This window comes from Corythoichthys intestinalis, chromosome 9 (genome assembly GCF_030265065.1).
Source record: "Corythoichthys intestinalis isolate RoL2023-P3 chromosome 9, ASM3026506v1, whole genome shotgun sequence".
Lineage (NCBI taxonomy): Eukaryota > Metazoa > Chordata > Actinopteri > Syngnathiformes > Syngnathidae > Corythoichthys > Corythoichthys intestinalis.
The window spans coordinates 29,018,409-29,043,190 of NC_080403.1; the positions used below are offsets into that span (position 1 = coordinate 29,018,409).

The following is a 24,782-nucleotide window of genomic DNA, read 5'->3' on the forward strand; positions in this document are numbered from 1 at the left end:
TTCATTTACAGCAAAAGGCAATGCAACTATTATGCATATTTATCTTGCTGGTAAAGTAAATTATGCATACAGTATTCCCAAGCAAATATCACTGTGTGCATCATTCAAGTTTACTGGATGTTTTTTTTTTTTGGACCAGTCAGTCATGTTTTCATTACTATTTTCTGCACCTCATTTCCAGTGCAAGTGGAGCATAATTTTGTGAAGTGTTAAAGCAGGGGTCAGGAACCTATGGCTCAGGAGCCATATCTGGCTCTTTTGATGAGTGCATCTGGCTCTCCACCAACCCGTAATCTTAAACATGGAACTAGCCGGCTTGCTTGACATGAATGAGCTGTGATGAGCTCATGGCACATTCTCACAGTGATCTTGGACACTCCAAACGTTCGTGCAATGATATGCTTCAATCCGGTGCCCATTGGTGGTCGCGGATTGCACGGAGATTGGCATTACAGAGCTCGCCTCAAACGTTAGGTCTCCGTTCAGTCAGCAGCGTGGCTATAACGTATAGTATAGTTAATAACAATGCATGGAGGAAAATTAAACCACGAAAGTGAACTGTGTGGTACCGCAAGTCACACAGGGTTGGGATCGGTTTTCACTTTCATGACTTTTTCGCCTGTAAAATTGTTGCCAATTCCAGGAGAGTGAGACTCACGAAACTGCTACCTTGAGAGACTCCACCTGTCTCGGCCACTATGATACTTACAGTGGGGCAAATAAGTATTTAGTCAACCACTAATTGTGCAAGTTCTCCCACTTGAAAATATCAGAGAGGCCTGTAATTGTCAACATGGTTAAACCTCAACCATGAGAGACAGAATGTAGAAAAAAAAACAGAAAATCAGATTGTTTGATTTTTAAATAATTTATTTGCAAATCATGATGGAAAATAAGTATTTGGTCAGTACCAAAAGTTCATCTCAATGCTTTGTTATGTACCCTTTGTTGGCAATAACGGAGGCCAAATGTTTTCTGTAACTCTTCACAAGCTTCTCACGCACTGTTGCTGGTATTTGGCCCATTCCTCCATGCAGATCTCCTCTAGAGCAGTGATGTTTTGGGGCTGTCGTTGGGCAACACGGACTTTCAACTCCCTCCGCAGATTTTCTATGGGATTTAGACCTGGAGACTGGCTAGGCCACTCAAGGACCTTGAAATGCTTCTTACGAAGCCACTCCTTTGTTGCCCTGGCTGTGTGTTTGGGATCATTGTCATGCTGAAAGACCCAGCCACGTCTCATCTTAAATGCCCTTGCTGATGGAAGGAGATTTTCACTCAAAATGTCTCAATACATGGCCCCATTCATTCTTTCCTTTACACTGATCAGTCGTCCTGGTCCCTTTGCAGAAAAACAGCCCCAAAGCATGATGTTTCCGCCCCCATGCTTCACAGTGGGTATGATGCAATTCAGTATTATTTTTCCTCCAAACAAGACAACCTGTGTTCCTACCAAAAAGTTCTATTTTGGTTTCATCTGACCATAACACATTCTCCCAGTCCTCTTCTGGATCATCCAAATGCTCTCTAGCGAACCGCAGACGGGCCTGGACGTGTACTTTCTTCAGCAGGGGGTCAAGTCTGGCAGTGCAGGATTTGAGTCCCTGGCGGCGCATTGTGTTACTGATAGTAGCCTTTGTTACTGTGGTCCCAGCTCTCTGTAGGTCATTCACTAGGTCCCCCCGTGTGGTTCTGGGATTTTTGCTCCCCGTTCTTGTTATCATTTTGACGCCACGGGGTGAGGAGGGAGTTGAAAGTCCGTGTTGCCCAATGACAGCCCCAAAACATCACTGGTCTAGAGGAGATCTGCATGGAGGAATGGGCCAAAATACCAGCAACAGTGTGTGAAAAGCTTGTGAAGAGTTTGGGCCTCCGTTATTGCCAACAAAGGGTACAAAACAAAGTATTGGGATGAACTTATACCAAATACTTATTTTCCACCATGATTTGCAGATAAATTCTTTAAAAATCAAACAATGTGATTTTCTGGGTTTTTTTCCCACATTCTGTCTCTCATTGTTGAGGTTTACCCATGTTGACAATTACAGGCCTCTCTAATATTTTCAAGTGGGAGAACTTGCACAATTAGTGGTTGACTAAATACTTATTTGCCCCACTATACGTCCCCCTGGTTGTGGTTTCCACTTCCAGGAAATATACGCAAAGCCAATCCATGTTTCTATTTGTTTCCCAAGTGGTGAGTGCGCAACTGAGATTTTTATTAATCACAACTAGGCGACTATATAATATATACACACACACACTCTGTATGGCTCTCGTGGAGTCACATTTTAAAATATGTTAGGTGTTTTGGCTCTCTCAGTCAAAAAGGTTCCCAACACCTATGTTAAAGGCATTAACTGCATGTGGGAATCTACATACAGGCAATATAATAGAGGGAAACAATATGTGATTTGAATATTAAGCACTTTTGATCAATATAATATGGATAATATGAGCCAGTGACCCATTAATGCATTTTATATACTGGTAGTCCACATATGGTCATAAAGGGTGAAATTCAAATATCAGTAATAAAGTGGGATAAAAAAGTAACTGAACCTTTTGGAATTTCTCACATTTCTGCATAAAATCACTATCAAATGTGATCTGATCTTTGTCAAAATCACACAGATGAAAAAAGTGTCGGCTTAAACTAAAACCACCCAAACATTTACAGATTTACATATTTTAATGATGGTACTATGCAAACAATGACAGAAGGGGGAAAAATAAGTAAGTGAACCATCACATTTAATATTTTCTGCCCCCCACCCCTTTCGCACCAATAACCTCAACCTGACGCTTCCTGTAGCTGCACATCAGTCTGGCACATCGATCAGGACTCATCTTGGCCCATTCTTCTCTACAAAACTGCTGCAGATCAGTCAGACTCCTGGGATGTCTGTCATTGATCGCTGTCTTTAGTTCATGCCACAGCATATCAATGGGGTTCAAGTCTGGACTTTGACTTGGCCACTCCGGAATGTGTATTTTCTTCTTTTGAAACCATTCTGAAGTGTGTTTACTTCTGTGTTTTAGATCATTGTCTTGTTGCAGTATCAATCCTCTTTTTAGCTTCAAATGTCTGACAGACAGCCTCAGGTTTTCCTGCAAAAAATCCTGATAAACTTTTGAATTCATTCTTCCATTAATTATTGCAAGTTGTCCAGGCCCTGAGGTAGCAAAATAACAACTCCTCTGACTGTCGAGTGATGAACATCCAGACTTTTAGAGATGGTTTTGTATCCTTTCCCAGCTTTATACAAATCAACAATACTTGATCGCAGATCTTCAGACAGCTCTTTTGACCAAGCCATGATGCACATCAGACAATGCTTCTCATCATGACAATTCTTACCAGGTGTGTGTTTCATAGTTGGCAGGGGAGTTTTACACCACTCATCGGTGATTGGGCACACACTTGACCTAAATTGATTGGTAAAAATTGGTTTCAATTGCTCTTTAAGGGCCCAAATACACCAGATGCATGATTGTTGCGGTTCGGGTCCGGCTCAGTGTTGACTGCGTGCCACGCAGTACGTCAAAAACAGGCACGGCTGCAGTCCGCCAACTCTGTTCGCTCTTGAGCGCTCGCGTGATCGCGCTATAATGTGCCATTAAAAACACGAAAAACACACGGAGTCTATACTCATCAGAGAAGCAGAGAGAGAGCACATTTTTTCTTAATTTGCATATTGATATTTTAGTTATGTCTATCTCTTAATTCCAGATTGACTGCATCATGTTGAGATCAGGGCTCCGTGTGTGGGGGGTAGGGGGGTGGGGCCCTATTTTGCCCTTGGTTGTGTCGGTGGGTTTATATCTTTATGCACATTTAGAATTTATGGCACATAACATCTGATAGAGCTGTTATAAACAACTGTTAAATAATCTGTAATATTTATAAAATGGATAGCGAATTATATACTACATGAACTAAAAAACTGCGTACTTGGAATTGGTGTCTCAACACTGCAGATTCCTGTGCCCAGCGCAAACTGTTGGGTTTTCTATGAAAAGTCAAGTAAAATGTAGGAAAGAAAGAGAAACGTCTTGAATAGACCACCAGGTCGAAACCAGGGTGTCTCTTTATTCTCTTTCGTACTTTTCCCCCTCGACTCTGTATACAAACCGACATTGTGTTTGCGCCAGGCACGAGAATTTCTGCAGTGGAGCCACTTTCAGATACGCTGCTTTTTTTTCCCACTCAAAGTTGTCAGCACGTCGTGTGTTTGATATCATTGCCAGAAAAACAAACATAATAGGACACCTTGCAGCTTCCCTTTTAATGCTGTCCTTATAATGACTATCTGCTGCATCGTATATCACTTTGTGACTTTCTACCTCCATGATGAAACGTTCTTCGTCCATGTTTGCTGGTGTTTAAGCCGTGAATAAGCAACTGGGCTGTTACGTCCAGGCCCAGCTCAGCCCATTTTGTCAGATGTGTGTCTGGCAAAAATAGAAAATAGCCTATACCATCCGGCAGGCTGTGGCACGCCGGAGATAGTCCGCAGGCAATCCGGAGCACTGACGCGGCCGGTATACGTTGAACAATAGGATATAATGGGAACGGATTGGCTCCGGCGCTATTTTTTACCGGAGTCGGACCGGAACCACAACGATCATGCATCTGGTGTATTTGGGCCCTAAGTCTCCTTAGGCAAAGAGTTCACTTACTCATTTTCCCCCCTTCTGTCATTGTTTGCACGCTATCCCTATTAAAATATGAAAACCTATAAATGTTTGGGTGGTTGTAGGTAAAGCATACACTGTTTTTACATCTGTGTGATTTTCACAAAGATCAGATCACATTTGATGATGATTTCATACAGAAATGTGACAAATTCCCAAAGGTTCAGATAATTTTTCATACCACTGTACAGTGCTGAATATAGGCAGGCAATTGAAACGCATAACTGGGCCAAAACCTACTCTTGGTTATAGTGAAGATTTGGAACTAATAAAAACACGGACTTTAATTGCAATTTAAAAAAAAAAAAAAAATTAGGAAGGATTTTTTTTTATGTAGTAGTATGTATTCGGGTTACAGTATGGTGGATTTGTGTATTGTGGTGGCTTCATGAACATGAAGGCCAGATGACTCAATAGGTAACTGGTAGTCAGCAAACTAATTAAAAAAAAAAAAAAAAAGTGTTTACAACTTGTTTCATTTTCCTCAAGGGATTGGAGTAATTGCCTCTGATTCCTGCAAACAATTCTGTGTCACTTGTGGTGTGTTGATTCAATTTCTGTGACGGTTCCATGGTAAACGAGGAAAATAACAAGCACATGTACATCAGAGCAACTACAATGTGTGTTACTTATGATTATTAGAGCGATATCTGAGGTATTGTGTTGTAAATCTTTCCTACAGAAGGATATCACCTACGGGAGGAATTCAGTCACCCAGAGGGTAACTAACTTTAGTGAATCCGCTAAAGTAATAGAAAGGTGATTTCCTCTCACCCATAGACAGCCAACTTCAGGTCAGGGACACAGATGTTGTCGTCTCCACAATCCAGTTGAATCTGGGCCTGAGAAAGCAGGAGTATTAAAAATGAATGGAGGTTAGACGTATTGTGTGGGAAGAAAACTGAGCTACATTGTATATATAGAATAAAGCTTGCAAGGAAGTGGTTGTTTATAGACACCGGTAGAGTAGAATTATGATTTAATGAAAGGATAAGTGAGGATAAATGCAACACACAATCAGCTAAATATGACAGGCAATAGCCACAAAGCTGTTGGGAGGCCTTTGTCTTTTATGTTGCCACAATAAGTGTAAATCTGCTTATGAGGGAGACACAATTTACAAAATGGAGACAATATGATCAAGGATAAGGAGAACAAAGGATGATTGCAATGTAAATAATTATTACATTTTTGAGGGAAAGATGATATTAAGCATAACATTCAGATTTCAAAAAGTTAAATGATTAATGTAATTTCTTTGTTTTAGGCCTCACATGACTGATGGCCTGGCAAAAACAAAGCTAAAATGAATGCCATTTCATTCGACTATAGAGTGCCATATGGACTTTCGTTTCTTGTTCTTTATTTTCCTGTTTTTCTGCCAACCATCCGTCTCTGTACTGGACTGTACTGTTATTGTTACCCTCTTCTGGCCAACATATGGGAGACATTAGATTCCAAAAGAATGCCGCACAGGCCAAAGAATCAGCCTGGCAACAGTTAAAATTGTCTCAGGGAAGATTCACTTTCAAGTCCCTGGTTTTATTTGCACTCAAGGATATTGGCCATCTAACACACAACACACAAGGCTGCAAAAGCTCGCCGTGGTCTCTATTGTAATCATTCCTTGTTGATGTTCACTTCATCTTTCCAAGCGAGCCATGTTTGCCGCCAACTCGTCTGGTTGATGCACTGTACATGACAGAACATCATGGTCTGCTTGCTTTGCTCTTTCATTATTAGACATTTTTTTCAAGAACTATCTCTCATATTACATTTACTGTGATCAGTGCCTGGCTGCGTTAATAAGATCTTTGGCGGGGGAAAGCAACCAAGCATGTATATGAAACTGAGGGACTACAATGGTTTATTGACATCCTTACATTAATCAGATGGAAAATGTGTCAAGGCTTGTTAATGTTAAACATCAATTGCCGAGGACTCATTGATGCAGTGAACCCAATATTTGGGTCAAAATGCAGGTTTTTCAAACATTCGGAACATCTCATTTTTATGTGCGAGTAGAGGGGAATGTAATCCACCAGGATATTCTGGTCTTAACTTCAACGCATGGACAACATCATCACGTACAGTCAGAGAATGTCAAGACACATATCATGTAAGAAGTTTCATCGTTTTAAAACAAGACACTGGCCACATTTGTGTAAATTGTTTATTTAAGACTCCTCTCTGCATTTTCTTTTTCTTATTGTGAATTCCCTCCTCAGTTATAAGCAAAACTAATTCCACAAGGCGAATATTTCAAAACCCTTTTAAAATTCCGTATTATTAGCCATGAGCACATCTACAAAATTATATGAATAGTATACACTGCTGGCCAAAAGTACTGGCACATTTACCCCTACAATTCTGTCAGATAATGCTCACTTTGTCCCAGAAAATGATTTCAATTACAAATGCTTTGGTAGTAATATCGTCATATATTTTGCTTGCACTGAAAAAACCTGTTACTTACCTGTGGCATATGACAGGTGGTGGCAATAACTGAATTACACTTGCAACCAGTTAAAATGTATTAAAGTTGACTCAACCTCTGTCCCATGTCCTTGTGTGTACCACATTGAGCATGGAAAAAACAAAGAAGACCAAAGAACTATATGAGGACTAGAGAAGCAAAATTGTGAGGAAGCATGGGCAATCGTAAGCCCATCTCCAAAGACTTGAATGTTCCTCTGTGTACAGTGCGCAGTGTCACCAATAAGTGTAAAGCCTATGGCACTGTGGCTAACCTCCCTTGATGTGGACAGAAAAGAAAAATTTAACAGATATTTACACGAAAGATTGTGTGGATGGTGGATAAAGAACCTCGACTTACATCCAAACAAGTTCAAGCTGTCCTGCAGTCCGAGGGTACAACAGTGTCAACCCGTACTATTCGTCGCGTCTGAATGAAAAGGGACTCTATGGTAGGATACCCAGGAAGACCCACCCTTCTGTCCCAGAGACATAAAACAGCAGTTTGCCAAAACATACCTGAGAAAGCTAAAAATGTTTTGGAAGAATGTTTTCTGGTCAGATGAGACAAAAGTAGAGCTTTTTGGGAAAAGGTATCAACATAGAGTTTACAGGGGGGGGGGGAATGAGGCCTTCAAAGAAAGGAAAAGAACACGGTGCCCACAGTCAAACATGGCGGAGGTTCCCTGATGTTTTGTGGTTGCTTTGCTGCCTCTGGCACTGGACTGCTTGACCAGGTGCATGGCATTATGAATTCAGAAGACTACCAACAAATTTTGCAGCATAATGTAGGGCGCAGTGTGAGAAAGCTGGGTCTCCCTCAGAGGTCATGGGTCAGCAAGGACAATGACCCAAAACACACTTCAAAAAGCACTAGAAAATGGTTTGAGAGAAAGCACTGGAGACTGGCCAGCAATGAGTCCAGACCTGAATCCCATAGAACACCTGTGGAGAGATCTGAAAATGGCAGTTTGGAGAAGGCACAGCTTCAAATCTCAGAGGCTTGGAGCAGTTGGCCAAAAAAGAATGGTCTAAAATTCCAGCAGAGCATTGTAAGAATCTCACTGATGGATACCGGAAGCGGTTGTTCGCAGTTATTTTTGTCTAAAGGTTGTGCTACCAAGTATTAAGCTGAGAGGGTGCCAATTCTTTTGTCCGGCCCATTTTTTTAGTTCTGTGTAAAACGATTTTTTTTTTTTTCCATTCTCTATTGTTTTTTTTTTTCATTGCAAGCAAAATAAATAAAGATATTACTACCAAAGCATTTGTAATTGCAATCATTTTCTGGGAGAAACTGAGCATTATCTGACAGAATTGCAGGGGTGCCAATACTTTTGGCCAGCAGCGTAGTTATTTCTTTTATATTCTATTGTGTTGCCTCAACACTGTCACAAGGATAAAATTTTGAGATGGATGGAACACAGCTGGAACATAGTATATGTACAATGGTTAGCACTGACTGCAAGCGTGCCGTCAAGTATCATACCAGATCCTGGAAAGTGCTACAATAATGCAACGTGTTAGCTCTCCATCAAGAAAATGAGACCATCAAATTTGTGTTCTTCTGCTCACTGATAAACAGATCAGAGAGTTTTCTGTTTTCTGAGTGAATCTCGGATCCATGCAGGCTCCAGTAGGTCTCCTGCAATATTTGCGGCGACTGTGGTGTAACTCAATGGAAGATTCATCTGAAAAATACATATTTTGCCACAAAACAGTGAAGTTTGATGGTGGCAAAATCATGGTCTGGGGTTACATCCAGTATGGGGGTGTGCAAGAGATCTGCACTGCAGGGTGGAAGGCAAAATAAGTAGTCTGAAATATCAACAAATCTTAGCTGCCTCTTACATTCCTAACCATAAAAAGGGACAAATTCTGCAGCAGGATGGTGCTCCATCGCATACTTCAATCAAGATCCTCCAGGACTGGCCAGCCCAGTCACCAGACATGAACATCATTTAGCAAGTCTGGGGTAGGATGAAAGAGGAAGCATGGAAGACGAAACCCAAGAATGTTGATGAACTCTGGGAGGCATGCAAGACTGCTTTCTTTGATGTTCCTCATGACTTCATCAATAAATTGTATGAATCCTTGCCGAGCCGCATGGATGCAGTCCTTCAAGCCCATGGAAGTCATACAAAATATTAAATTTGGATCTCACAGCACCACTACTTAATTTGCTTATGCTATGTAACATATTTTCGTATTTGAAGTAGATTTTTTGTTCAACTTTCAAACTACTTTCTGTAGGCGACAAAACTTTTGTCTTGCCAAAATTTGACCTTTATGTCTTCATTAAATGATAAATCTTTTTTCAATGAAAGAAATACATTTTTGTACATTCAACATCATTTGGGAGGGTCTTAGCTTTCATATGAGCTATTTCTGAAGCCAATTGAATAATTAAAAGTCAGGTTATTAGCAATTGTTTCTACAAAATGGTAAGCGACAAGACTTTTGTCAGGGACTGTATAGATGCAATAATAGCACCAGATGAATTTGGCTTTCTCTGTTTTAAGATTCCCAGTCTTTACTATGTTCACCCATAAATTAAAAAGCCGTAATGTGATATACACATTCACATATGCACATCACATGCTCAGATCACCTTATATCACATGCATGACATGTTCACGTGCTGACGCTCAGCATTTTGCCCCATAGAGAACACTGGCAACATGTACAAGCAAACCACATCCAGATGTCTGAAACCCCACCCAAAAAGATCTATCAGTTCTCCTTGCACAACCAAAGCTCACCAACAGTCCTCCCTAAACCTTTATCATATGCGTAGAGGAGAAGAAGAAAAAAACGCTACCATTGGAGACCAAAGTCCGATAATCAGCTCTTGCTCTATTGGAGTTGACCCTAACCTCTTACCATATGTAGTTAACAACTATAAAGAGGTTGAACATTTAATATCAGCTTTAAAATGGTTGCTTATAACATCTGTGTAAAATTGCATCATACTAATTGCAAACATTGTGAAATGAGTTTCGCTGTGGTACCAATTAGGAAGTCTGTGAAAGACTGTCTCTCTGTCAAAGGAAAGATTTCTAGGTAATATGCTTTGATTACAGAATAAAAGACGTGTGCCTGTAATTGGATAGTTCTGTCCTTGTACAAATGTTTAGTGTGGTTATGCAATATAAAAAAACATACTACAATTTACACAGATGTATTTCTTAGGGACACTATTTTTGACCACAAATTTACTATACAGTTAATATTATCCTGTTGCCAGGATCATTTCATGCATTGTATATATAATGCGATTTATTAGAATTCCACTGAAACTTTGTGAGGGGAAAAAGTACCTTCTGTTCTATTAGTTGTTCAGTCTGATAGTTCAAGATGGGTCTGAGGCCATATTGGTCTTCTGGGGCTTGAGGATCCAGGCTAAAGGCCAGGCTGATGAATATGGGGGAGAGTTTATCTCGAAACTCCCCTTCTGCCTGAAACCAGTCGAAATGCACTTACATGAGTAATACGAGAAGGAGAGAAATGTCTAGTTCTGAAGACATTTTTCATATTCAACCTGAATATCTACAATCAGTAATGTATTAATATACTTCTTCATGACATGTTACTGACAGATTTGTGTGCTGTGGGTCAGTTGCTAGGACAGATACAATATATCAATGTTTATTATTATCAGTTCAGGGAAAGTCCTTTTCCGCTCAAATGGATGAAGCAAGGGCCGTAAATGTGTGTTTGGGTGAGTTTATTGAGGAAGAACTTGATGGGGACCCCTGACCTCAACCACAACAATCTTTTTTTTTTTTTTTCCGTGCAGAACAGAAAGTGGGAATAAGACTGTAAATACTCTCTCATCCAATATCAGTGACCTCCTATAGACACACTGCAAAAATATGCAAAGGGGATAACGTGATTTACTTTTGTTCAGTTTTCAAAAACAGCCTTTCAGGCGGTAGGTTGGTCCAAATACAGCATACTAGGTACTTTTATATCTGCACATCTACATTTTATTGTGCTTTACTGATTTACTGGTGACTAAATATAAAGAAAGTTGCTTTACTTTGACAGCAGAACCCGATTATTAACAATAGGGACTTTTGTCTGATTTGTTTTTAGAAGGTTTTCAGTTCCTTTATCTGTAGGAATGTAGGTAAAGGCGGAATACAAAGGCATACATGTTGACTGACAGTTGAGGGGATGGTTGTCAGGTCCAGGTCAAACCATCTCTTATCCTGTCGCAACACAAACTACTGCTCTTGCTTTTGTCAGTCATGCTGTTTGATCAGACCACCACTGAGTGATGAGATAATTGGTACTGTAGTTGTTTTAGCTCACTATTAGGTCAAAGTGCCTTTAAAGTGGCACTTCAAACAGAGTTCAAAACCTCTCTATTAGGAAATTACTATAACCTTTGTCCAAAGCAGTAATGCCAGTTACTGGTTATTGAAGTACGACTTTTTTGTAACGAGTAAATACGAGTACTAACAAGTGCTTTACTTTTTCCAGACTTCTAATCAGACCTGTGATATGATAAACATTACTTATCTAAATCGCTGAGTCTTAGCCTATTACTGCATTTTTATTTTCTTTAGTTTAAAAGATATACAGTTCAGCCTTTGTGGAGGGATGCAGTCTATTAACTAAAAAGTCCAAGTTAGTTGTTAGTTTGCTTGTTAGCCGTTTCCTTCCTGACCTGTACAAGACATTTCCCATATTTCTTGGAGTGTCACTAACTATAACATTAGCCAAGACAGTTTGTTGATCTATGTATGCTTTCACTGGAGACCAATTTGTTTATTAATGTTGAATTATTATTGTCCACTGAGTCTAGTTCAACAAATCTGCAGTGCCCCACTGAGGTTTGACCCTGCGGTTTTAATACAGTTTTATTCAAGGTGGCTGAACTACATTGGACCATCAATACATTCCAGAGGCAATCTGTTTTCCACACTATGCACTCTGATTTGTCTGTTTTGAATGTGTCAGGAAAACCTCAGAATGCATTATAATGGAATAACCGCCGTTGGTGCATTAATTCAGTTCATGACAGTAAATATTCAAATAGTTAGAGGGTTGTTTCCTTGCAAATACGTGAAGACATTTTCAAAAGGTCAGGAACTGGTCACTTAAATGAGATTATATTTTAATCTGGTCATGATATAGTCTCATTTTCTGTACTTGTTTGTTTGAATGGTTATGTTAAGTTGTGTTATATAATCAGCTTGTCAACGTACTCCCAGTTGTTAAAAAAAGAATTATGATTGTGATTGACTCACTCGTAGATAAATTCTTGTGTCATGGCATAGGCGATGTCCGTTGGCGAGGCTGAAAGTCTTCACCAAACTGGGCTGCATACTATCTAGAAACAGTGTCCTCCTGACAGATTCTTTCTGGTTCTGCTTCATACTGTCCAGCTGAATTTCCACCATAAAGTCTAAATATATGAGAACAGGGTAAGACAGGATGAACTTCCATTTATCCATAAGCATGTAACATATAAAAAGTACTGTATGTTAAAAGAACACACACTCATATCTCATATGAAAAACATGTCATGTCAAATATCATGTTCTGCAACAAGCATATTTCCTAAACTTTGGTGCCCAACAAGTTACCCTCTGTTTACACAATTGCCCTTTTTTTGTATGTTAACAGCCAATTTAACCGCATTTAAGTCCAGCATATTTGTGGGCGCACAAAGAAAGCAAGGTATTGTAATCGGGACCATCTGTGTGCGAGCATGTGAGTGTGCGTGTGTGTTTCACCTAGATGAGCTGGTAGGTGCTTTCCATGAGCCAACAGGCAGAAACTGATGCTGATACTAAAGGTAGAAGAAAATATTATAAATAAAATCATGTGTGTATACAAAGATTAAAAACCAACTAATGTGTTTACACTACTCTATACCTTCGGAAACTAGTTAGAGGTGCATTCGTATTTGCTTTCTCCTATTCACTCTATTTTTCCAAATACAGTGGTATAAAAAAAAGTATCTGAACCTTTTGGAATTTCTTACATTTCTGCATGAAATCACCATCAAATGTGATCTGATCTTTGTCAAAATCACACAGATGAAAAAAACAGTGTCTGCTTTAACTAAAATAACCCAAACATTTATAGGTTTTCCTATTTTAATGAGGATAGTATGCAAACAATGACAGAAGGGGAGGGGGATAAGTAAGTGACCCATCACATTTAATATTTTGTGCCCCACCCCCCTTGGCAGCAATAACTACAACTAGACACTTCCTTTAGCTTCAGATCAGTCTGGCACATTGATCAGGACTAATCTTGGCCCATCCTTTTCTACAAAACTGCTGTAGTTCACTCAGATTCCTGGGGTGTCCCACATGAATCGTCTTTAGGTCATGCCACAGCATCTCAATGGGGTTCAAGTCTGGACTTTGACTTGGCCACTCCAGAATGTGTATTTTGTTCTTCTGAAACCATTCTGAAGTTGATTCACTTCTGTGTTTTGGATCATTGTCTTGTTGCAGCATCCATCCTTTTTTTAGCTTCAATTGTCTGACTGACAGCCTCAGCTTTTCCTGCAAAACATCCTGATAAACTTTTGAATTCATTCTTCTGTTAATGATTGCAAGTTGTCCAGACCCTGAGGCAGAAAACAGCCCCAAATCATGATGCTCCCTCCACCATGCTTCACAGTGGGAATGAAGTTTTGATGTTGGTGAGCTGTTCCATTTTTCCTCCACCCATGACTTTGTGTGTTACTTCCAAACAATTCAACTTTGGTTTCATCAGTCCACAAAATATTTTGCCAAAATGTCCAAGTGCCTTTTTGTGAACATTAAACGAGCAACAATGTTTTTTTGTTTTTTAGAAAGAAGTGGCTTCCTCCGTTGAGTCCGCCCATGAACACCATTCATGGCCATAGTTTTACACATAGTTGATGTGTGCACTATTGGACTGTGCCAGTAATTTCTGTTAGTCTTTAGCAGACACTCTAGGGTTCTTTTTTACCTCTCTGAGTATTCTGCGCTGAGCTCTTGGCGTCAACTTTGTTGGGCAGGCACTCTTTGGGAGAAAAGCAACAGTGCCAAACTCTCTCCATTTGTAGACAACTTCTCTGAATGTCGATTGATGAACATCCATACTTTTAGAGATGGTTTTGTATCCTTTCCCAGCTTTATACAAATCAACAATCCTTGATCCCAGGTCTTCAGACAGCTCTTTATACTTAGCCATAATGCACATCAGACAATGCTTCTCATCAAGATATTTCTTACCAGGTGTGTGTTTTATAGTGGGCAGGGCAGCTTCAAACCACTCATCAGTGATTGGGGACACACCTGATTTATAATGTTTTGTAAAAATTGGTTTCAAATGCTCTTTAAGTCTCCTTAGGCAGAGGGTTCACATACTTATTTTTCCCCTTCTGTCATTGTTTGCACGCTATCCTCATTCAAATAGGAAAATCTTGAAATGTTTGGGTGGTTTTAGTTTAAACAGAAATTGTATTTTCATCTCTGTGATTTTGACAAAAATTAGATCACTTTTGGATGGTGATTTTATACAGAAATGTGAGAAATTCCAAAAGGTTCAGATACAGTGCCTTGCAAAAGTATTCGGCCCCTTTGAACCTTGCAACCTTTCGCCACATTTCAGGCTTCAAACATAAAGATATAAAATTTTAATTTTTTGTCAAGAATCAACAACAAGTGGGACACAATCGTGAGGTGGAACAAAATTTATTGGATAATTTAAACTTTTTTAACAAATAAAAAACTGAAAAGTGGGGCGTGCAATATTATTCGGCCCCCTTGCGTTAATACTTTGTAGCGCCACCTTTTGCTCCAATTACAGCTGCAAGTCGCTTGGGGTATGTTTCTATCAGTTTTGCACATCGAGAGACTGACATTCTTGCCCATTCTTCCTTGCAAAACAGCTCGAGCTCAGTGAGGTTGGATGGAGAGTGTTTGTGAACAGCAGTCTTCAGCTCTTTCCACAGATTCTCGATTGGATTCAGGTCTGGACTTTGACTTGGCTATTCTAACACCTGGATACGTTTATTTTTTAACCATTCCATTGTAGATTTGGCTTTATGTTTTGGATCATTGTCCTGTTGGAAGATAAATCTCCGTCCCAGTCTCAGGTCTTGTGCAGATACCAACAGGTTTTCTTCTAGAATGTTCCTGTATTTGGCTGCATCCATCTTCCCGTCAATTTTAACCATCTTCCCTGTCCCTGCTGAAGAAAAGCAGGCCCAAACCATGATGCTGCCACCACCATGTTTGACAGTGGGGATGGTGTGTTCAGGGTGATGAGCTGTGTTGCTTTTACACCAAACATATCGTTTTGCATTGTGGCCAAAAAGTTCAATTTTGGTTTCATCTGACCAGAGCACCTTCTTCCACATGTTTGGTGTGTCTCCCAGGTGGCTTGTGGCAAACTTTAAACGAGACTTTTTATGGACATCTTTGAGAAATGGCTTTCTTCTTGCCACTCTTCCATAAAGGCCAGATTTGTGCAGTGTACGACTGATTGTTGTCCTATGGACAGACTCTCCCGCCTCAGCTGTAGATCTCTGCAGTTCATCCAGAGTGATCATGGGCCTCTTGGCTGCATCTCTGATCAGTTTTCTCCTTGTTTGAGAAGAAAGTTTGGAAGGACGGCCGGGTCTTGGTAGATTTGCAGTGGACTGATGCTCCTTCCATTTCAATATGATGGCTTGCACAGTGCTCCTTGAGATGTTTAAAGCTTGGGAAATCTTTTTGTATCCAAATCCGGCTTTAAACTTCTCCACAACAGTATCTCGGACCTGCCTGGTGTGTTCCTTGGTTTTCATAATGCTCTCTGCACTTTAAACAGAACCCTAAGACTATCACAGAGCAGGTGCATTTATACGGAGACTTGATTACACACAGGTGGATTCTATTTATCATCATCGGTCATTTAGGACAACATTGGATCATTCAGAGATCCTCACTGAACTTCTGGAGTGAGTTTGCTGCACTGAAAGTAAAGGGGCCGAATAATATTGCACGCCCCACTTTTCAGTTTTTTATTTGTTAAAAAAGTTTAAATTATCCAATAAATGTTGTTCCACTTCACGATTGTGTCCCACTTGTTGTTGATTCTTGACAAAAAATTTAAATTTCATATCTTTATGTTTGAAGCCTGAAATGTGGCGAAAGGTTGCAAGATTCAAGGGGGCCGAATACTTTTGCAAGGCACTGTACTTCTTCATACCAATGTATGCCTGAAACATATATAGGAAAAAATAGCTTTCTTTAATTCACCTATTCGAAAATCACTTGGCAGTTGGCTGTTTAAAGTTTACTGAAGCTTAAACATTACTTTTTGGAAATCTCAATGTGTTTCCCCTCTTTTTCCTCATTTTAGTTTCAGAATTCTGAGTTTCTAGTTAGGGGCAGCTTGAACAGGAAACTGGCAAACACAAAGTCGTTTGATGTCCTCATGAGGGAAATTTTACAAAGCTCAAATAGAACGGTGATAGGTTTTACATAACAATTGTCATCTTTTCCATGTTTGGTTATTTTCAGACAGTTGCGTTTTTTGTTGACGCCGTAACTATAATTCACAACAGGGGAAAAACATTATTATGTGTAATCATCCTATTACTATATTAGTAGCAGCTCGAGGTTTTGGAGGAAATGAGTAGGTGGTTATACCAAGACACAGCAGTAGTTCCATTCCTTGGGGAAAGCTCACAGAGCTTCTCTTCCTGGTTAAACATTGTTGGCTGTACAGTGAGGGAAGCACTTGCAGTTACTATTGGTCGAGACCTGAGTGAAGACACACAATACAGTTATAAACAAAAAAGTGTGTTACTTCTATTAAAAATGCAATGTCCTTAAAACACACCTATAAAGAACAGATTTGTCAACTCCAAAAGCACCAACAATCAGGTCTGCAAGACAGGAAATTTGAGAATTAAATTGAGTTATCAAAGAGGGAAATTAAGTTTAACAGTTCCCCTGGTGTGGAATGCAGTACCTGGGTAGCCATTTAGATCTAGATCTGTGTTGCCTCGTAGAGCAAAACCAAAGTTGGCTGGAAAAGAGCTGGAAGCCCAGTGGCCAGAGAGCGTTTGAGTGGGCGTGTTCTTCAATCCCATGGGATAACCGTTGTAAATAAGAACCAGTCCCTGTTTGTCTTCTCCTCCGTAAGGACAGCCGACGGCCATATCTGATTGAAAACACAAACAGCACACAGTATGAAGCAGCTTGAATCTGTTGGCTATTTTATGCAATTAGCATTGTCAATAGAGCTGATATTTGCAGAGCAGCTTCCAGTAAGAGGCAGACTAAATGCCATGCTGCAATACAGGACTGAGTCTTAATGTGTTTGAAGTTCTTCTAAAACATAACAGTTATGATGATTTGCTGTGTTTGATATGTGTGATCAGAGGTTGCGCTAGACTTTTTCGTTGTCTGTCATTTTGACTGACAGTGTCATAAAAATCCGGTCATAATCTATTTTTACCCGTCACTTCCATTTTTAAAATGATAATAATGACATATTCAATAGTATTTAGTTTTCATTCATTTTTAATTAATATTCTGTCCGAACAAGCTTAACAAGAGCCAAACAGACAGCGGAGTGCACCAATCAGCGACGGGCAGACGTTCCGTTAGCAAAGCGACGAGGGCAGGACGAGGGACTTGCGCGCGGAAGTAACCATACGAGGAGAACGGAGTTTATTCAACATGGCTAGCGCGAGACAGACTGTTGTCAATGTCTCGTGTCGATGTGTTTTAGCTCATTTAAAACTGAATTTACCGCGGATTGGAACATATTCTCTGCTCTCCCGCCATCCGTGTTGTTGTAGAGACGACTTTCGGCGCGCAATAGTGACGTTGCTCGTGAAGAACACGTCACGCAAATAAACAAATCTGATTTGTCAATTGATTTTGTATCACTCGAGAGGCTGTGTCCCAGACTTTTCTCTCAGTGTTTGAAAAATACAGGGAGAACAGTCTGGCCGTGCCAGGCAAACACTCAGTTGCATTGACGTTTTTCCGAGTAAGGCCAACGACGTCATGCATCAAGAGAGACAATAGCTAATTAATATGCTCACCCTGTGGTCTGGGGTGTGAATTGCAACCTGTCAAAATGACGGATGGACTTCAGTTTTTTCCGTCACCGTTTTAAAAAACCGGTCAACGACGGAAAATATTCGGTTAACGCGACCCCTGTGAGTGATGTAATAGCCTTGCTAACATGTCACTGGAACCGGCTGTATTATGTGCTAAAACGGGCAGCCAAATTGCTGCATGAGTCATAAGCACAAAGAAACATTCAACATTGAGTAGATTACATAAATTAAAATCTCATGAATCATATTCCAACAGCAATATTGTTGTGCCACATAAAATTCCACTGAATCTCCAGTATACTAGTATATTGTATAGTTCATACAGATTAGTGATTCAATAATAAAATTAACATCAACTATAGTTTGTATTTGCTTCCGCTGTGATTTCTTTCTAACAGCACGTTTGTGGCCTGTGTCAATATTTTCTTTGGTATATAGGATGGTTATGAATGAGCCCAATCAAAGTCATTAAAACGTTCCCAGACAAGTGTTTGTACAGTGTATCACAAAAGTGAGTACATCCCTCGCATTTCTGCAGATATTTGAGTATACAGCAGGGGTCGCGTTAACCGAATATTTTCCGCCGTTGACCATTTTTTTAAAACGGTGACGGAAAAAACTGAAGTCCATCCGTCATTTTGACAGGTTGCAATTCACACCCCAGACCACAGGATGGCGAGTGAGCATATTAATTAACTATTGTCTCTCTTGATGCATGACGTCGATGGCCTTACTCGGAAAAATGTCCGAACTAGCATTCAGGTGTAGCAAACACGGAAACGTTAGGAAGCTTTGGAGAGCATTGTCTAAGGCTGCGTTCATTCTACAGGTCTTAATGCACGAATCCAATTTTTTTGTGTTTTTCCGACTCGAGTCAGGCATTAACTTGACGGTCTGAACGGGACAAGTCGCATAGAAGTGGACCATTTCAAATCCGATCTGGGTCATTTTTGTATGTGGTTCAAATCCGATCTGGGCCACATTTTTCCAGACTGTCGCGGCGGTCTGTACCGTCCAGTGTCCCAAATCAGATTTCAGCTGTGCGCTATTAGCGCCTCGCTTGCAGTGAACACGGCTTTTGGGGAAGGGCCGGGCTTGACAACAGTCATAAAAAAATTTAAATGGGTTGAGGATAAGCATGAGAATGATCGGTTTTCTCTCTGCTCTATGTGAGCTATATTTCAACATTTCCTACATGGCCGAGAGTCAGGAGAGGGGTCTGGCTGCAGCCCGTCTTGGAGAGTCGGGGCAAACTGCCCGTATGTGTGTGTGACATGCACGGACAGTGCATGCATGCTATCGATCCATATAAACTGTGAATATAAGCCTAAACGGCGATTATTTATGTCTGTTATTTGTCTCCTCCTTTTGAAAAGCAAAATATGATATCCCTGGAATGACGGATGACTTGTCATTTGTTTTGATGCTTCTGCGCACCGGCGCGTGTCGGACTGCGAATTAGAGCGCATGCGTTATACTTGAATGGTCTAAATGGACAAATGCAGTCTGAACGGGCACGCCAAAAAAACGGATATGACCAAAAAATCGGATTTGTGCATTAAGACCTGTAGTATGAACGTAGCCTAATTGAATGAGCAGGGACAAACAGCTTGGAGTCAGAAGTAGGTGCGCTATTCTCAAACCTGAACGCAACCAGAGTCTTGGATGACAAATCAATAGAGCAGAGAGTAGACACAACATGGCTGGTAGTTTCTTCAATTTATTCAGAGTAGGGTAAGTAACGCACCGCTTTTGACCAACACTGCTATTGAATATGTCATTATTATCATTTTAAAAATTTAAGTGGCGGGTAAAAATAGATTATGACCGGATTTTTATGACCCTGTCAGTCAAAATGACAGACAACGAAAAAGTCTAGCGCAACCTCTGGTATACAGTATCTTTTCATGGGACAACACTGACAAAATGACACTTTGACACAATGAAAAGTAGTCCGTGTGCAGCTTATATTATACAGTTAATTTATTTCCCCCTCAAAGTAACTCAAAATATAGCTATTAATATCTAAACCCCTGGCAACAAAAGTGAGTACCGTATTTTTCGGACTATAAGTCGCAGTTTTTTTCATAGTTTGGCTGGGGGTGCGACTTATACTCTGGACCGACTTATGTGTGAAATTATTAACACAATATTATATCATTTCACATGTTATTTTGGTGTTTTGGAGTGACTCTGCTGGTTTGGTAAACTTGTTAGCATGTTCTTTATGCTATAGTTATCTGAATAACTCTTCATAGCTACGTTACGTTAACATACCAGCCACGTTCGCAGTTCGTTGTTCATGCATCATGTAACATTATCATACTGTACACTTATTCAGCATGTTGTTCCCTATTGTATTTATTTTAAATTGCCTTTCAAGATGACATATCTGTTCTGTGTTGGGGTTTATCAAGTAAATTTCCCCCCAAAATGCGACTTATACTCCAGTGCGACTTATATATGTTTTTTTCCTCTTCGTTGGGCATTTTATGGCTGGTGTAACTTATACTCAGGTGCGACTTATAGTCCAAAAATTATGGTACACCCCTTTGAAAAACGTACATCCCTAAATGTCCAAATTGAGTATTGCTTGTCATTTTCCCTCCAAAATGGCATGTGACTCATTACAGGAGTGCTGTCAGCATCGCTGCACAAGTACACAAGAAAGCCCACCCGTCTCATCAGACCATAGGACATGGTTCCAGTAATCCATGTGCTTTGTTGACATGTCATTAGCAAACTGTTTGCGGGCTTTCTTGTGTACCGTCTTCAGAAAAGGCTTCCTCTTGGGGTGACAGCCATGCACACCAATTTGATGTAGAGTACGGCGTATGGCCTGAGCACTAACAGGCTGACCCCCCTACCTCGTCAATCTCTGCAACAATGCTGACAGCACTCTGGTAACGGGTCACATGACATTTTGGAGGGAAAATGACAAGCAGTACTCAATTTGGTCATTTAGGGATGCACGTTTTTTCAAAGGGGTGTACTCACTTTTATTGCCAGGGGTTTAGATATTAGTGGCTCAATTTTGAGTGGAAAATTAATTAAACTCTATTATATAAGCTGCACACGGATTACTTTTCATTGTGTCAAAGTGTCATTTTGTAGTTGTTGTCCGATGAAAAGATATACTTAAATATCTGCAGAAATGCAGGTGTGTACTCACTTTTGTGATACACTGTATATGATAGTGAGACTGTAGTTTCCCTGGTTTCTGACTGAGTTATATTTGCAGCTGACTTTAAAAGCTCATTCCATGATTGAACAGCATGACACTTTGTGATCACTTCAAACTTCTCCCTTAAGATCAATGACGTGATTATACCATTAAATCCATCTTGGTTGAGATCCCCCAAAGGTGCCAGTGATGTGCCAAATCGACCAAATGGCTGCTGACCGAGTAGATGCTGTAGGCTGGGCTCAAGTTCCAAAGGACCCTTTTGAAGGTAGATGTACACTTTCCCAAGCTCCTCAAGGCGCCCATTTGACCCTCGGAACATGAACATTGGCGCTCCCACTATCAGGTCATCCAGTCTAAGGGGGATGTCAGAGAAAATAAATTATAAAACTGTATACGGTACATCGTAAAACATGTGGTTGCTGATATAGCAAAATACAATAAATTAAAGAACAAAAATTGAAAATTTAATCATCTACACACTGGCCAAATTAGTTGTTTTATAATGTTTTATCATCAAATATTTTTTTATCCCTCACTGCGGTATATACTACCTAAAAGCCTTCCTAAATTCTTTATTGATATCAAAATTTGAACCAAAAGGTGTTGGAAAAGGACCCTAAATTATGAAATACATGAAAAAATATTTTATTACGAAATCAAAATGAATATTTACAGTGGAATGAAAAAGTATCACCCTTTTGGAATTTCTCACATTTCTGCATAAAATCCCCATCAAATGTGATCTGATCTTTGTCAAAATCATACAGATGAAAAAAAATATGTCTGCTTTAACAAAAACCACCCAAACATTTATAGGTTTCCATATTTTATGAGGATAGTATTTAAACAATGACAGAAGGGGGAAAAATAAGTAAGTGAACCCTCACATACGATATTTTGTGGCCCCCTCTTTGGCAACAGTGACTTTGACCAGACACTTCCCGTAGCTGCAGATTAGTCAGGCACATCGATCAGATCACATTTGATGGGGATTTTATGCAGAAATGTGAGAAATTCAAAGGTTCAGATACTTTCTCATACCACTGTGACTCTATTAGTGTGAGATATTCTGACCGTTTGACCTCAGTTATAATGACATAACTCTTATTTCTTAATGCCATCTTAAATTTCTCTCCTGTCCCTCATTTCCTCTTTTTTCTGCTTTACCCATATTTCCATCATCTGTGCAATGTCACTCCATGTGCTCACCCATCATTGTTGATGTCTGTGGCTGCCACTGCATAGCCAAAGTAGGACCCCATCTGGAACACATTAGAACACACTCAGTTAGTCTCTAATTACATCACTCTGTATAGATCGCTTCATTTTCATGTCCAGTTTTTGCACCCTCTAACGTCAACCAAAGAGTCTTCCGACTAAATCTCACAATCCCCTTGGGTGCCCACTTCTCCATTTTAAAGGAGCTCAGTCTTCAAGCTTCTGTAATGATGCACTCTGCTCTTGTTTTAGTTTCATACTGCATATGATGAATAAGGGTCATATTACAACCCTATGTGATTCAATTCAAGGTGATTTGTAGTATTTCTACACATAAATGAGATTAGAGGCCCCAGTGAAACACAAACCTTAAAAAGGAGAGTGTCCTTCTGTAGTAATCATGCTGAGCGGCTTGTATTAATATGAATGAAATAAGACATTGGGCAAAGCTCAAATCTACTGAGATATCATATGAGCACTATTTTCCTTTTTATAGGCCCTCTGTGAAATATGACCATAACATCCTGGAAAGAATGTGACACAAATGTCCAAACGTCTCTTCCAACTTAGGACATTTGAGACATTTATTGAGACAGTGAGACAGTGACACTTGTTCAAAGAAATCAGCTCTAAGTCAGCTGGGATAGGCTTGATATCTGCATTAACTGGCTTATCTGATAAGTGGCAGAAAATTAAAAGCCTGAAATTTTAACCAGAAATTTTTCATTTTCCTATTTGCAATGCTGTAAAACTATTTGCCCACATTTTAAATTAGGATTTTTCCAATCGTTTTCCCATTTTAATCTTCCGTACCATCAAACAATTGTCAATATTGAATAAAGATAACATATTTAAACATTATATAATTGTTATGACCAAAAAAAAAAGTATAAATTCTATTTAGGTTCACATTAATAATAATTAGGGAGTACTTGTGGGACCTAAATCAACCAAAACACACTTCAGGTGATAACTTTGACTAGTATCTTTCCTGTAATAACAAGATGCACTTTGACTAAACTTGTACTCAGTATGCATTACCAAAGCAGTTCAAATTCCACAACTCTTAGTTCAAAGCTCGTCATAACAAGAGACAAAATCTGAGGTTTCATCCAGCAACAAGGACTCCTGCCTGCTATATTTTTGCAGCTGACTTGAACAGTTCAGTCCAAGAGCCAACAAGGCAGAGCATTAACCCACAGAGAGTCTATCAACCCCAACATCACATCATTCATTACAACAGTTTACACAGCACCGTTCATGCTGACACTGACAATTTTCAACACATGCTCATGACCTCGCACATACAGAAAAGACAACAGCTTTTAGGTTGGTCACATAGCCTTACGGTTTACGAACATTAAAAGTAATTGAAATATAACCCACTCATCTAGCTGTTAATCTATTTTTTCACTGAAGAGCCGTCATTTCTGTCTTTTTATTGGCATAGCTATTTGACTGTATTAATTCATTTCCTATCGTAAACACCACGAGGTCGAACCCAAATGCAATACTCGAGGCTCAGATCGGTTACTGTTTAAAAAAAGTGAAAAGATCGGGACTGAGTCGACCAGTCAGTATGAACAGGAGTAATACAATTTTGAAACAAAAGCATAGTCAATAATCAAAATAGGCTTTCCACCCTGCACAGTAAATAGGGTAATACACTGCTGGCCAAAAGTATTGGCACCCCTGCAATTCCATAAGATAATGCTCAATTTCTCCCAGAAAATGAATGCAATTACAAATACTTTGGTAGTGATATCTTCATTTATTTTGCTTGCAATGAAAAAACACACACAAAAAATCTACGCAAAAATTTACGCAAAACTCCAAAATTATTAATTATTTTGTTTGCAATGAAAAACCAGAAAAGACAATGAAAATTGCTTTAAATCATTATTATTTTACACACACACAAACTGGGCCGGACAAAAGTATTGGCACCCTCAGCCTAATACTTAGTAGCACAACCTTTAGACAAAATAACTGCGAACAACCGTGTTATGTACTTCCTTGATCCAAGTACAGGTAAGGCCGACACCCGAATGGAACAACACTTCTTTATTCAGTGTGCTTCTCAGCATATATGTCACAGAGACATAACAGAGATTCCCTTTAATACTGTAATAACACACCAACAGG

General features: G+C 39.7%; 1 protein-coding gene across 3 annotated transcripts in view; it reads right to left on the minus strand.

Annotated features, from left to right (window-relative positions):
- LOC130921802 (integrin alpha-5-like) overlaps nt 1-24,782 on the minus strand; it is a 58,912-nt gene that overhangs the window by 16,415 nt on the left and 17,715 nt on the right. For all 3 annotated transcript variants that reach the window (XM_057846092.1, XM_057846095.1, XM_057846093.1), the window contains 9 exons: nt 22,629-22,681; nt 21,564-21,772; nt 17,131-17,322; nt 16,999-17,044; nt 16,806-16,919; nt 12,918-12,973; nt 12,429-12,586; nt 10,491-10,628; nt 5,473-5,540 (listed from right to left, as the gene is read on the minus strand). In XM_057846092.1, coding sequence (XP_057702075.1) covers nt 5,473-5,540; nt 10,491-10,628; nt 12,429-12,586; nt 12,918-12,973; nt 16,806-16,919; nt 16,999-17,044; nt 17,131-17,322; nt 21,564-21,772; nt 22,629-22,681 — 1,034 coding nt within the window. The remainder of the gene's footprint in view (nt 1-5,472; nt 5,541-10,490; nt 10,629-12,428; nt 12,587-12,917; nt 12,974-16,805; nt 16,920-16,998; nt 17,045-17,130; nt 17,323-21,563; nt 21,773-22,628; nt 22,682-24,782) is intronic.